The following is a 14,029-nucleotide window of genomic DNA, read 5'->3' as shown; positions in this document are numbered from 1 at the left end:
CAGGAGCCTCGCGGAGGTTGCTGGGATTGGGATTTTCCCCTCCCATGTGCTCTGTCTGGCGCTAAAAGTTTTGAGCTTCTCAAAAGTCCAGAGCCACCATCCTAGGCGCAGGTAGCTGCTGGGCTCCGGGGTCCTCTGGCGTCCGGCCTCGGAGCGTGCTTCCCAGGACGGTGACACGCTCCCCTGAGGTTCGGGTAAGCTCCTGCCTGAGCCAGATGAGTCCTGTCTGAGTCACCGGCTCTTGGCTCCGTGTATTTTCAGCTTGGGAGAATTGTGGGGTCTGGGGATGGGGCACTGGGGACTTAGCGATTTGGGGGAATGGACGCTTGGTTGACGGCACCGACATAGGAATGCAATGTTGGGAGGCCTCGGTATGGATGATGGGGATGTTAGGACCAGCCGAACTCAGAGCTGAACAGGAGAGTGGGACCTTCAGCCGGCCTAAAGTGTTCTTCCCCCACCCCACCCCCATCCCAGGGCTGGGTGTGGGGAACCCTGAAATAGGACGCACAAAGCATCAGGATATGAGACGCTCGGATCTCGGAATTTGGTTGGGGGACCCGTGATCCGAGATTTTAGGGCCCACAGCATCCTGGTGGAACCTCGGGCTCCATTCCGAAATGATTATTCGGGGGATGATCCGGGAAGCCCAAGCTGCTCAGGTCCCATAACTTCCGGACCTTTGTCCTTCCTGGAGTGATCTTTCCAACCGGTCCCCGGCTCCGCTAGATGGAGCAAATCCAATTAGACTGTCAGTTGTGGAAGTGGGAAGTGCTCGACGAGAGATTTGCCCGCGAAGCCCGGGAGGACTGTCCGGGCCGGAGAGGCCCACGAGCCCTGTTATTGTTTGGCTCTGCATTTACATTTTGCCACTTACAGGAGCGCTTCCGGTTTCTTTTTCCGGAGCAGTTCACTGTGCACCCGATGAGAGGGCATAGAGAGAAAATGTCATTCCGACAGGCTCCTCTAACTTGCGGAGGGAGGCTACTAGCCCCCTCCTCTACTTTTTTTTTGTCCTTCCCCGAGCTACTTAGCAGCCGCTTCGGGGAGGGAAGGGGTATTTGTTTTGATGCAAACCTCAGTCCCTCCCCCTCTTTGAATGGTGTGCTCCACCCCGTTGCCTGCCATCTGGACGGACGCTACCATTGCGTGCGACGGGGTTTTAAAAAGCGTGCCGAGGGCAAGCCCTGGGTATTTTCGAGAATGGGTACGTTTGAGAATTAAATGGTGAAAGCGGCCGACGATGCGCGGTCCGTCTGTGGCGGAGACACGGTTTCTCCGGCATCCGGCTGCAGCCCAGCCATTCCGATTTCGGACGCAGAGCGAACGTCGCGGGGGCGGAAGGGGCGGGCCTGGAGGGGGCGGGGCCCGCCGAGCCGAGCGGACTGGGGGCCGGCCTCCCGCCTGTCAGTCACTTGGGGCGCGGTGTTTCCAGCCTGCGCTCGCGGTCGGCGCACCTGCTGCGTCCTGGACCCCGCGCGCGGTGCTTGCGTGCTGCTTGTTCCGAAATTGGGGTAGCGTTTCCGCCGACTGCAATTAGACGAGTCGTGGCAACTAACCACCGCGTAAAGCCCGTCAAAATACACATTGTCATCGCCCCGGAGAAGGTGAACGTGCCTCTCTTCCTAGTCGATCTCTGACCCTCATCTTTGGGTTCTGTCACCAGTTTTGCCCTTTGGAGAACGTCCTGTAAATGGAATCACACAGTATGTGCTCCTTTGTGTAGGCTTCTCGCCTGCAGCGTAATGCCTGTGACATTCACCCGTGTGACATTCCTGCGTGTATCAGTCTTGTATCAATGCTTTGCTGCTTTGTATTTAGCCTACTCCATTGGATGAATAAACGATGGATTGTTTATCCATTCTTCTTATGATGACCCTTTGAGATGTTTCCCGTTTGGGGCTATTCTTAATAAAGCTGCTTTTAACATTCTTGTACAATTTTTTTTTTTTTTGGACGACTACTTAGGAGTGGAATTGCTAGGTAAGAGAGGAGATGTAAACTTGCAAATTCCTGTATTTCAAAGCGGTTGTCCCGTTTTGCATTCCCACCAGCGAGATCTGTCCTTCCTCACATGTGTGTGGTCTGTCAATCTTCCTAATATTGTGCACATCGTTGTGGTGTTCATTTGCAGTCCTCTGCACTATGATCCATTTCCACCTGCTTATTGGCCATTCCTACGTCTTAATGGAAGTGACTCTAGATCTTTCCCCCCATTTCTTTAAGTTGGTGTATGTGCTGTTTAAAAATTGTGTTCAGTTGCAGGCAGTTCTTTATACATCCTGGATAGGAGTCTTTTGTCAAGTGTTTTCTCCTGTGTTTGACCTGTTGCTTGCCTATTTGTTGAAGAGGAGCAGCAGAAGATTCTTCTTTTATCTTTCAAATATTTTCTGTGACCTGTTTAGAAAAACCTTTGCTTGACCCCAAGGTCATGAGATACTCTAGGATATTTTTCTCTAGAACCTTTAGGGTTTTAGGCTTTATACTTAGGTCTATAAGCCATAATTAATAAATTTAAAAATAATTTTTATCATGATGGGACATACGGGTCAAGGTTTTGTTTTTATTTTTGGTTTTTCCTATATGGGTATCCCGTTCCCCTAGCTCCTAACAGCCTTCCTTTCCCCACTAAATTGCTTTTAATTGGAGTGTTTGGCCCATTTAAATGTAATGCAATTATTGTAAAATTTGGGTTTATGTCTGCCACCTTAATGCTATTTTCTATTCTATTTCTCCTTTGTTCTTCTCTAACTTTGAGGAAGAAACAATACCAATCTAACACAAACTCTTGCAGAATAAAGAAGAGGTAACATTTCCAAACTAATTTTAGGATAATCCTCAGAATCCTGATACCAAAACCAGACGGGGACATTGCAAGAAAAGAACGTTTAGACCCGTATTCCTGCTAGCACATATATATGCAAAAATGTGACAAGTTTTAGCAAATCAAATCTGATAGTATATAGAAATGATAAATACATCCTGACCAAGTGGAGTTTATCTCTAGACTGCAATGATGATTAACATTCAAAAAATCGATCGGTGTAATTTGCCATATTAACGGATTGAAGGATAAAAATCCTATGATGATTTCCACAGCTGCATAAAAAACACTTGACATCATGCAATACCTTTCCATGATAAAAAAGAAAAGCCAACCCCCCAGCAAACCAGAAAAAGGAAAACTTAGGCTGTTCAAAGGCACCTCCAATCGAGTTACCATCAATACATAATAGCGAGAGACCAAATGCTTGTCCTCTAAGATCAGGAAATAGAAAAGGATTCGACTCTCACCCCTTCAACATTGTACTGAAGGTGTTAGCCAGGCTAATAGAAAATTCATTGAAAAACCATCATGAAGGGCACTGCCTGGCTGGCTCAGTCGCTAAAGCATGCAACTCTTGGCCTCGGGGTTGTAAGTTCAAGCCCCACGTCGGGTGTAGAGATTACTTAAACAATAAAATCCTTAAAAAAAATTTTTTTAATGTTTATTTATTTCTGAGACAGAGAGAGACAGAGCATGAACGGGGGAGGGGCAGAGAGAGAGGGAGACACAGAATCGGAAACAGGCTCCAGGCTCTGAGCGGTCAGCCCAGAGCCCGACGCGGGGCTCGAACTCACGGACCGTGAGCTGAAGTCGGATGCTTAACCGACCGAGCCACCCAGGCGCCCCTAAAATCTTTAAAAAAGCAAAGCTACCATGACTGATAAATGATTATAGCACGGTCACAGGTTTTAAAGGTAATATACATAAACTGTATTTTTATATAATGGCAACCATTGAATCTGAAGTCAGAAAATGAATTGTAAAAACAATGCCACTTATAGTAACATCCGAAACATGGCATCCTGGGGATAAATTGCAAAAAAAAAAAAGGGATGAGAGTTCTATACTAAAAACTACAAAATATTGCTGAGAGAATTTATGGAAGTTGTAGATAACAGAGTACCATATTCATGGATGGAACACTCAATAGTGTTGAGAGGTCAAAAGCGATTTAATTCAATCCCATGCAAAATCTTAGCAGGTTCGTTTGTAGAAATTGATCAGCTGACTCCGAAATGAAAGTGTAGTACAAAGTTGGAAGTCTTAAACTACCTGACCTCAAGATTCCTATAAAGCTACAGTCGGACGACAACCATGAACTAGACTAGAGCCCAGGAAAAGACACATGAGTGTGGTCAAATGGTCCTCTACAAAGGCCCCAAAATGAATCCGTGGGGAAAGGAAAGTGAATAAATGGTGCTGTACGACTGTTAGAAGGAAATATGGCAAAGTATCTTGGGCTTGATAGGGCTGGGTCACAAGCTTGTATCAATTTGTCCAATTTTGCTATCTAAATGGTAAAATTATGCATTTCGACTTATGTAGATTTTTTACCTCAGAAACATTGGTGGGCTTCTGGGGAGCAGCTAGACATACGTTTGTGAAATTGTCCAGAGTATTATGTCATTTCCTTCTTTAGCTTTATTTTCGAAAAATACACAACACTTCTATTCCCACCGAATAAGTACACCAAACAATTATAACAATATTTTGTCTTATCTGAGTCCGTATGTTAATTACACACGTATGACTACCATCTTTTTTTTATTTATTTTTTAATTTTTTGGAGACAGCGCAAGCAGGGGAGGGGCAGAGAGAAAAGGGCAGAGGAATCCGAAGCGGGCTCTGCGCTGAGAGCAGAGAGCCCGATGTGGGGCTTGAACTCACAAACCGAGATCGTGACCTGGACCAAAGTCAGTCGCTCAACCGACTGAGCCACCGGGGCACCCCCTTTTTTTTCTTTATTAATCAAGCTAGAACCCTTTGACAGTACCCCCCCCCCCATAAGCATACATATCCCCCTTTCTCTGAAACCATTACTATCCTATCAAAACGATCAGAGCTCACCAGTAGGTTGTTAGTAGTTAAACTTGGGGGGAGTCAAAAGATACACTCGGATTTTCAACAGCACGGGGGGTTGGTACCCCTAACCCCCACCCACCCTTGTTCAAGGGTCAACTGTAGTCTTTGTATTTTTAATTTACATGAACTACATATGTTTTACTGTGTTTGACTCTTCCCCACCTCCCGCCCTGCAAATTGTATTTTTTTTTAAATTTTTTTTTTCAACGTTTATTTATTTTTGGGACAGAGAGAGACAGAGCATGAACGGGGGAGGGACAGAGAGAGAGGGAGACACAGAATCGGAAACAGGTTCCAGGCTCTGAGCCATCAGCCCAGAGCCTGACGCAGGGCTCGAACTCACAGACCGCAAGATCATGACCTGGCTGAAGTCGGACGCTTAACCGACTGCGCCACCCAGGCGCCCCAATGTATTTTTTAATCCACAGTTTTCTGAGCTATATCCAGTTACACATATACAAATAAATTCATTTCCTTAAATTGCTGTAGTAAATTTCTCTTGTGAGGATACCACTGTCATTTAGCCACTCCCTGCTGATAGTAACATTGTTTCTTATCACCTGCCATCTGGGAACCATGCTGACGAACATTTTTGCGCTAGCCTCCCGGTACAAAGTAGTAAGGTGTTCCGTTTTACCAGACGCTGCCCTGACTACTTTCCAGAACCCTCTTTTTTTTTTCTTCCCCCCCAATCAAATAGCTTTCAGCCAAAACAAATGTTTTTGGCACAAGGCTCTGGATGAAGCCCCGGGGGTTGGGGGGGACATAATTATTTAGAGCTTGGAGGTGGCTGTGGACAGCCCAGGTTCAAATCCCTGGCCCTGAGCCCGGGTGAGTGACTTAATTACTTTAACCTCGGGTTCCCTCGGCTGATGACACCTACCTTATAGGCTTCTTGAGAGGATTAATGAGATAAGCCACCGAAAGCAGTGGGCCCCTGTGGGGATTGATTACAAACAGCAGCCATTGTCATGATGGTAGTGGGGTGGGCCTGCCCTTGGAGTCCCAGCTGAGTTTATGGCCTTCCCGCCAGGGATATCAATGTCAAGTCCTGCCTCCCCAGCCATTCGGAAAGTCTGGTTCCGCTTCTGACAGTTTCATTTAATGGCCCTTGAGGCTCTTCTCCGTGGGGAGTACCTGCTCTGAAAAGGTTTCCTAGTGATTGTGCATTTTCGAGAGAGAAACATTGAGAATTTAGTTGCTGCCCAGGACCAAGAGAGGGAGACCTCTGTCTGTGGGGCTGTGTCCCTCCCAGCGGGACTGAGTCTCGGACTTAACCGTTGCCGCACAGCCCGTTGTGGCACGTTTTGGGCTCTTCCTACGCTCCAGGCACTTTGCTCAGCTCCTTACATCATCCGTAATAAGTAAGGTGCAGTTTTAGAGCAAAGGACACTTAAGGCTCCGAGAGGTTAAGTAACCCTAACCCTAACCCTCACCTCCCCAAATCCTGCGAATATTAGGTGGTGCGCCTGGGATGCAGGCCTAGCCTGTCCGGCTCCCGAGCCCGTGATCTGTCTGCTACAGCTGCTCCATGTTCCCTGGTCCTGGGGACCTTTCACTAAACACACAAAAACTCAGTGCCTTGCATGGGAGGAAGCCAAAAGGCTAGCCTGTTAAGATAGGTAAAGTCACCCAGCAAGTGTAACAGTGCAATTTCAACCCTTCTGACTTCTGAGCCCCCTCCCCGTTCTCTTGAGCTCCCTTCCATAAAATCTCAAAGTTCTTTTGATCACTGATGGAGGAGGGGTCCTGGTCCGTCCCCACAAATTAAATGTTTGGGATCACTCCCCGCTGGGGCCCTCTCTTGCTTTCTTCCACGCACGTGCGTAGCCAATACCCCCGTCAGCCAGCGTTAGCCGCCGTGACAGGTAGCCCTTTGCCAACCTCTTAATCCAAGGACTGTTGTCAACCCAAATCTGCACCTCCAGCCTTAACTGATTACAAAAGAGGGCTCTGCAGAGTCGTCTGTGACGAAGCAAGCATCTTACTCCTAGACGTTTGAACGGTCATTTTGAATAAAAAGCTCATTCATTCGCCTGTGTGTCGGGCACGCAATTCACTTCACCTCTCGCTGGGACTCGGGCTTCCTCGCCTGTCAGGTGACCGAGACAAATGAGACGAGGCGCTTGAAAGGATTTCACAAACCGAACCCACAAGCAAGCGCGCCCTGGATCCCACGCAGGTGGAGGCGAGTGTTAAGGGAGATTATAATGGAAAAAGCTGCTTGGGACGAGGGTGGGAGGTGATAGTTTGTCAAGGCCCTACGAGACAGCAACAAAAAAGCAATGAACCTGGACCCACGTGACAGGTGTGTTTTCTCGCAAAGCTGATAAACTTGGAGTCAGGGAATGTGTCACGAGATGGTGGCAAGTGCCCCGGCCCGGACTGGGACCACCCCTCTGAACTCGCCTGCCCCTTGGACCGCTCACAGCCCGCTTGCTCATGGCTTGGGCACGACAATTCACTTACAGTTAGAGAGCCCAACCAGACGCAAGGCATATGGCATTACCTACGTTGCTGAGGTGAGCACAACAGATAACGTGGCTGCACTGAGGAAGTTTCTAGTCCCCCAGAGGCAACAGCCGAAAGGAATAAGCAAAGGTGTCTGATGGCATACCACCCTGGAATTAGAATCAGATGACAGAGTTTGGCTGGTGGTTCTTTGACAGGACACCTGTCAAAGGTTCTTGAACCTCACAGTTCGTGAGTTCGAGCCCCGCGTCGGACTCTGTGCTGACAGCTCAGAACTTGGAGCCTGCTTTGGATTCTGTGTCCTTCTCTCTCTGCCCCTCCCCTGCTCACGGTGTCCCTCTCTCCTTCAAAAATAAATAAATATTTAAAAAAAAAAAACAAAGAAAGAAGAAGGCTTTGTGATGAAGGGATCTGGCGGGGAATGTCAGGGGTCCATGGAGGTGATCGTCCCCCAGGTGGAGGGAGTGGCTGACATTCACTTCATCCTTCTTACCAAGAAAGAGCAGAAGTAGGCTACCCTTCCACGAAGGCTCGTGGGTTCAGTGGTGGGAAGGTTGGGATTCCCTCTCTGGGTACCTTTGTGTCTGGAGGACATGTGCGAGGGGCTGGCAAAAGGTCGGGCAGGGGCAGCCCTGTTCCCGGGAAGACGGGGGACCCCGGGGTTGGGTGTGTCTCAGGTCGGACCCTCCTTCCCTCCACAGCGGCCGCACTGTCCTCCCAGGGGCCACAATGCAGGAGCCGCCGTTGGAACTCACCATCGAGCCCCCTCTGAGCCAGGAGACGTTTTCGGAATTGTGGAACCTGTAAGTGGGGGGCGGGGTGGGCTCCCTGCCAGCCCCCCAGGACCCCCCAGTCCTGCCCACCCACCCCATTCCCCAGCCCCCCGGTGGAGCCTCTGTAGAAAACAAACCCCAGCACTGACGTTCCGCTCTTCTCTTTCAGACTTCCCGAAAACAATGTTCTGGTAAGGACTGGAGGTGGGGGGTTGCTGGAGGGGGACACTATAGGGACAGGGGCCGGAGACCTGGCCCTCTGACTCCTGCCTCTCCCCCCTGCAGTCTTCCGAGCTGTCCTCAGCGATGAATGAGCTGCCGCTCTCGGAAGATGTCGCAAACTGGCTGGATGAAGCACCAGATGATGCTTCCGGAATGTCAGCGGTTCCGGCACCAACAGCCCCTGCGCCAGCCACCCCTGCGCCAGCCATCTCCTGGCCCCTGTCATCCTTTGTCCCTTCGCAGAAGACCTACCCGGGCGCCTATGGTTTCCATTTAGGGTTCCTGCAGTCGGGGACAGCCAAGTCGGTTACTTGCACGGTCAGTGGCCCTGAGGGGCCGGTTTCCAGGTCATAGCCCCCCTGGCTTTCTCTGTTCAGAACTTTGGGATTCCTCCTCTCTTACCTTCTTGTCAGTCTTCCTACATCCGACCTATTTAGTTTGGCCCGTGACCTTTGGCCTTGCCCCTGCCCCAACGTTGACATTTCCCCTTTGACCTTGGGCTTCCGTCACCCGTCCCGTTCCACTCAGCCTCGCTCACGGGGCCGTGGAACTTTTCTTTTTTCCTTCACTCCTTCCTTTCTTGGCTTTTGTAAGTGAGCTTCTGGGATACAGACCCCCAACCCCGCCATCCGGAGCCACCTTTCCCCCACGGCTTCCGGTTGGTGTGTAAGTGGTGCTGGTGCATGTGACCCCCCGCCCCCCGCCGCCCCAGGCACTCGTCCCCTGACCTGTCCATCCCTTCTCCTTCCCTCACAGTACTCCCCTCCCCTCAACAAGCTGTTTTGCCAGCTGGCGAAGACCTGCCCCGTGCAGCTGTGGGTCCGATCGCCGCCCCCACCGGGAACCTGTGTCCGCGCCATGGCCATTTATAAGAAGTCAGAGTTCATGACAGAGGTCGTGAGGCGCTGTCCCCACCACGAGCGCTGCCCTGACAGTAGCGATGGTGAGCCGTCGGGGGCTACAGATGGGGCAGGGCCTGCTGCTAGGGTCCCCCGGCCCCTGATTCCTCCCCGATTGCTCTCAGGTCTGGCGCCTCCCCAGCATCTCATCCGAGTGGAAGGAAACTTGCATGCCAAGTACCTGGACGACAGAAACACTTTCCGACATAGCGTCGTGGTGCCCTACGAGCCGCCCGAGGTCTGCTTTGGCATCCGGGGTCTCTGGGAGGAGGTGGGGGAGGGGTTTGTCAGCGGCCGTCCAGGTGGGAGATGGGGGGGGGGCTTTCTCCTTATGCAACCTCCCCACGCCGCGTGCGGTGTGCACAGCCAGCCGGGTGGTCCCCAGTGCACGGTTGAGGAAACCAGCCTACACACTGCAGGCCTGCCCGGCGCTGGGTGGCCTCACTCGGCCCGATCTTCTCTCCCAGGTCGGCTCTGACTGTACCACCATCCACTACAATTTCATGTGTAACAGTTCCTGCATGGGGGGCATGAACCGGAGGCCCATCATCACCATCATCACCCTGGAAGACTCCAAGTAGGGACCCGCACGCCACCCTGCCCCAGGCCACTCTCTCCCGTGCTACCGCGCGTCCCGTCCTTCCTGCTCATTCCCATCCCCGCCTGTGGAATCTCCTCTGCTGTCCCCCACCCTCCGCCTCCAAGTTTTCCTTTCTCTGGCTTTGGGACCTTCTCTTACCCGGCTTCTCGATACTCCTTAGGCTTTTAGGCTCCACATAGGATGAAGGAGGTGGGGAGTAAGGGGGGCCCCATCTCCCTCACTGCCTCCAGCTTCTGTCTTCTTAACGTGGGTAGTGGGAAGCTGCTGGGACGGAACAGCTTCGAGGTACGAGTTTGTGCCTGTCCTGGGAGAGACCGGCGCACCGAGGAGGAAAATTTCCGCAAAAAGGGGGAGCCTTGCCCGGAGCCGCCCCCTGGGAGCACTAAGCGAGGTAAGCGGGCAGGACGAGAGGAGGCAGGGAGGGTGCAGTTCGGCTCAAAATTTACTCTTCTCTCGCCGTTCCTCACCTCTTTCCCAGCGCTGCCCCCCAGCACCAGCTCTACTCCCCCACAAAAGAAGAAGCCACTGGATGGAGAATATTTCACCCTTCAGGTAATCAAGGGCGGGATGCTTAAGCCATTGAGCCACCCAGGTGCCCCGATTCCTTTGAAGTTAATATTACTGGGTTGAAGATTTGTTTCAAAATGTGGCTTTCTGCTTGACTGCTTTGCCTGCAATTAGGGCGTTTGCCAGTAGGGGGCAGTGGTGCCTTAAGACAATGGCTGAAGGTTGTGCCTAACTTCAGATCTCCAGTCACAAGGTGTGTTAAGTGGTACTGTGACTTTCGCCCTAATACTTCTTTATCCCCCTCCTCCCTGCCGCAGATCCGTGGGCGTGAACGCTTCGAGATGTTCCGAGAGCTGAATGAGGCCTTGGAGCTGAAGGATGCCCAGAGTGGAAAGGAGCCAGGCGGAAGCAGGGCTCACTCCAGGTGAGTGACCTGGGCCCTCTCCCAGCCCCACTCCCCTGCCTTCCTGCCACGAAAGGCCACAGGACTCCATTCTAACCCCACTTTCAAGGCAAAAAGGAACTGGTGCCCTGACAGTGGGACCTGCCCTGCTCGGTCTTCCCCCAGTTGTATCCTGCACCCCCTTTCGTGCCTCTTGGTCATTTCCAGCAACCCCTAGCTCAGAGCTGGGGTCCCAAATAGAGGCCTGATAACCATGTGGGAGTATGAGACACCGCAGGGTTGAGACAGTCCCCCAGCCCTGCCGACCACCAGCAGGTCTGCGTGGCTTCGCGACTCCCTTTATTGGGCTCAGTTTCCTTGTTTGTCAGACGGGGTGGGGAAAGACGACGACACGACCCAGAAGTACCCCGGGTGCTCGGTAAACACATCCGCGGGTGGTGGTGACCATTTCTGCTTAAATTCCCCTGCTCCTGCCGCTGGATCTGAGACACGCCTCCCACTCACTGACGTCATCTCTTTCCCTGCCCCTTGTCTCGCCAACAGCCACCTGAAGGCTAAGAAGGGGCAGTCTACCTCCCGCCATAAAAAGCCAATGTTGAAGAGAGAGGGGCTTGACTCAGACTGATGTCCTTCCGCTTCCGGTGCCCCCCCCCCCCCCCAACTGACACCCTCATCCTTGTCCTCCTTCCCTGGCATTTTTGGGACTTGGGAGCTTGAACACACAAGCTTGGTCTGTTCCCCTGCTTGGTACAGGTATGCCTCGGAAACACCATGAATTTTTCCACTTACCTTAGCCTAAGGCTCCGCTAACAAAGTTGGCCTATGTAGTTGGTTAGTAGGGGGAGGTGGGACCTTCCAACCGAGTTTTTTAAGATTTTTTACTATGAGGAACCGTGAGGGAGGTAGGAGAATGTTCCTGCCTATAAAGAGCGTTCTAGAACCAATCATACGCTGGGCCGCAAGCCCAGTTCTCTACCATTTTAACCAGCTATTGAATTTGTCCTGATTTTATTGTCCATTTTTATGAAATGCTAATAACCATACCTACCTCACGGTGTTTGTTGTGAGGGTTCACGAAATGATACATGTCTTGCCCCCAAACAGTTTTTTTATTACACGATGTCTGAGACTTGGTGCCTTCACGGGTGCTGATTCCCTAACGTCCCTGTTGGTGGATGGGATGATCAAGTTCCTACAACCGGGACAGCTGGTCAGGGGTCCCCCTCCTTGCTGGCCCGGCCGAATCCTGTCTTCCCACTCGCCGAACCTCACTTCCTAAAAGGAAGTCTGACTCTGTCCTACGCCCGCGAGGGATCCGATCCCTGGTATAGGATCTGTATCTGTCAAGGTCTGTTCCCTGCCCCCGACTCCTCAGGATCAATTTCTTTTGCACTCTTCGAGGCACATCTGCGTATTTCCCCACACCCTTCCCCCTCTCCCCTTTTTATATCCCCTTTTTATATTGGGTTTTATTTTACAATAAAATTTTGCTAACACCTGTGTGTCTGAGGGGCGGGTGCCCGTGGAGGCTGCGTGGGGCCTGCCGTGCCGCAGGGGCGAGTCAGGAGGTGATGTTGGGAGGCAGCCACCTGAGTGTCCGGGGAGTGGGGGCTGGGGGAGGGGGGGGAAGGGGGGTGCCACGCCGGGGTTCCGGGAGGAGAACAAAAGCTGGAGACTGGGTCAGTCTGCGGGCTGCATGACAACAAGGGAGGGGGGGACTCCATTCATAACTCGGGAACCAACTGTCCCTCCTCCCCCGCCCCCCCTGCCCTACCAGGGCTGGCACAAGGTTCTCTCCTGCCCCTGCTTCGAGGATTGGGCTGCTGCCCCCCTCTGTCAGCCTCTCACCAAGGATTATGGGATTTAAATGTCTGATTTAGCAAGCCTGAGCCTCTGGGGTGGCCATCTGCTCACAAGAAAGGGGCAGGATACCTGGGTCCCCGAGGAGGAAGATGGTGGGTGCCGTTGGATGAAGACAGCCGGGGAGGCCTGCCAGCCAGGGTCCCAGGAAAGTGGGGGCGGCTAAGGTGAGGGCCGGGGTGCGGGGCTGGGGCCTTCCCGGCATCCCCTCATCCTGGGCCTCAGGCCAGGCAATTCAATGAATTGAAGCTTTAAACTCTGCCAGGAAAACCTCAAAGGGCTTCTTGGGGTAGGGAGGAGAGCTGAGGTTGGGGAGCTCTGCTCCCCCGCCTGTCCTGTTCCTCGGTGCTGCTGGCTCCCAGGGAGGGGGGCTGGGGGGGGAGCTCTCTCCATCACCCACTGCTGCCAGAGCCAGCGCTTGGAGGGGCGGCCAGACACTGGGGACATGGCCTGGCCCACCTCCTCCCTGGAGGCAGAGGGAGGGGTGCTAAGGTCCAGAGAGGGTTCTGGGGCCAGCGTCCCCTCAGCTTCCTCAACCAGGCTGAGGGTGCCTGTGGGGAGTGGCGTGGCCTGCCCCAAGGGTCCCAGATGGCCGTGCACCCACCAGCCCCCCTGGCCTCAAGACCACCTTCTTTCTCTTTCTCTCGCCGGGGAACGCCAAACGCTCCCCAGGAGACCTGGAACCATCTCCTTCAGAGACCTGAAGCTTCACCATCTCCCCCCACCCTCCGGGGCCTTGGCAAACCAGCGCTCTCGAAACTTCTTCCCTCTCCTCACTCCTCCAGATGGGTCACCTTGAAAATGCCTTCTGACCAGCACCCGGCACCCCTGACTCGCATCTCCCTCGACTGCGTCCCCAGCAATGGGACCGGGTCCGTTTCTGCTCTGCTCCTTCAGAAAGCAGATCCGATCCGGCTCTGCCCAAACCCCCGTGAGCCGATAGATCACTGGGCTGGGAACAAGGCTGGGTTCGCAGGCCAGCTCTGCGATGGGCAGAGGTGACCTGTACTGGGTCCCTGACTCTCTGGTCCTACCTGCCTTCCTTCCCTCGCGTTCATCCAGGCATCTGTCTAGGCTACAGGCACTCACCGGTGGCTTCCTCTGCCTGGCTCTGTTCTAGAACGTGGGGGCCCATGGCAGACGTGGCCCCGGCTCTCAAGTTCAGAGCCCAAGCCCTGTACCGCTGGGATTTGGGATATCTCTTGGGATGCCTAGGTGGCTCACTCGGTTAAGCGTCCAACTTCGGCTCAGGTCATGATCTCACGGTTTGTGAGTTCGAGCCCCGCATCGAGCTCTGTGCTGACAGCTGGGAGCCTGGAGCCTGCTTCCGATTCTGTGTCTCCTTCTCTCTCTGCCCCTCCCCTGCTCACGCTCTGTCTCTCT

General features: G+C 52.9%; 1 protein-coding gene across 2 annotated transcripts; it reads left to right on the top strand.

The window, feature by feature from the left end:
- Positions 1 to 80: 80 nt before the first annotated feature.
- Positions 81 to 12,282, top strand: TP53 (tumor protein p53). 2 transcript variants are annotated; one of them, XM_043582970.1, is made up of 11 exons: positions 81 to 194; positions 8,083 to 8,184; positions 8,324 to 8,345; positions 8,440 to 8,694; positions 9,133 to 9,319; positions 9,401 to 9,513; positions 9,743 to 9,852; positions 10,131 to 10,267; positions 10,355 to 10,428; positions 10,701 to 10,807; positions 11,330 to 12,282. In XM_043582970.1, exons 2-11 carry the CDS (start codon positions 8,111 to 8,113, stop codon positions 11,409 to 11,411), a joined length of 1,161 nt encoding a protein of 386 aa, XP_043438905.1. In that variant the 5' UTR covers positions 81 to 194; positions 8,083 to 8,110; the 3' UTR covers positions 11,412 to 12,282. The 2 variants fall into 2 exon arrangements, with proteins under 2 accessions (XP_043438905.1, XP_043438904.1); XM_043582969.1 differs by having other exon boundaries at positions 10,131 to 10,428.
- Positions 12,283 to 14,029: the final 1,747 nt, after the last annotated feature.

The sequence above is a fragment of the Prionailurus bengalensis genome, chromosome E1 (assembly GCF_016509475.1).
Source record: "Prionailurus bengalensis isolate Pbe53 chromosome E1, Fcat_Pben_1.1_paternal_pri, whole genome shotgun sequence".
NCBI classification, from domain to species: Eukaryota; Metazoa; Chordata; class Mammalia; order Carnivora; family Felidae; genus Prionailurus; species Prionailurus bengalensis.
This window is presented reverse-complemented; position numbering and strand designations above follow the sequence as displayed.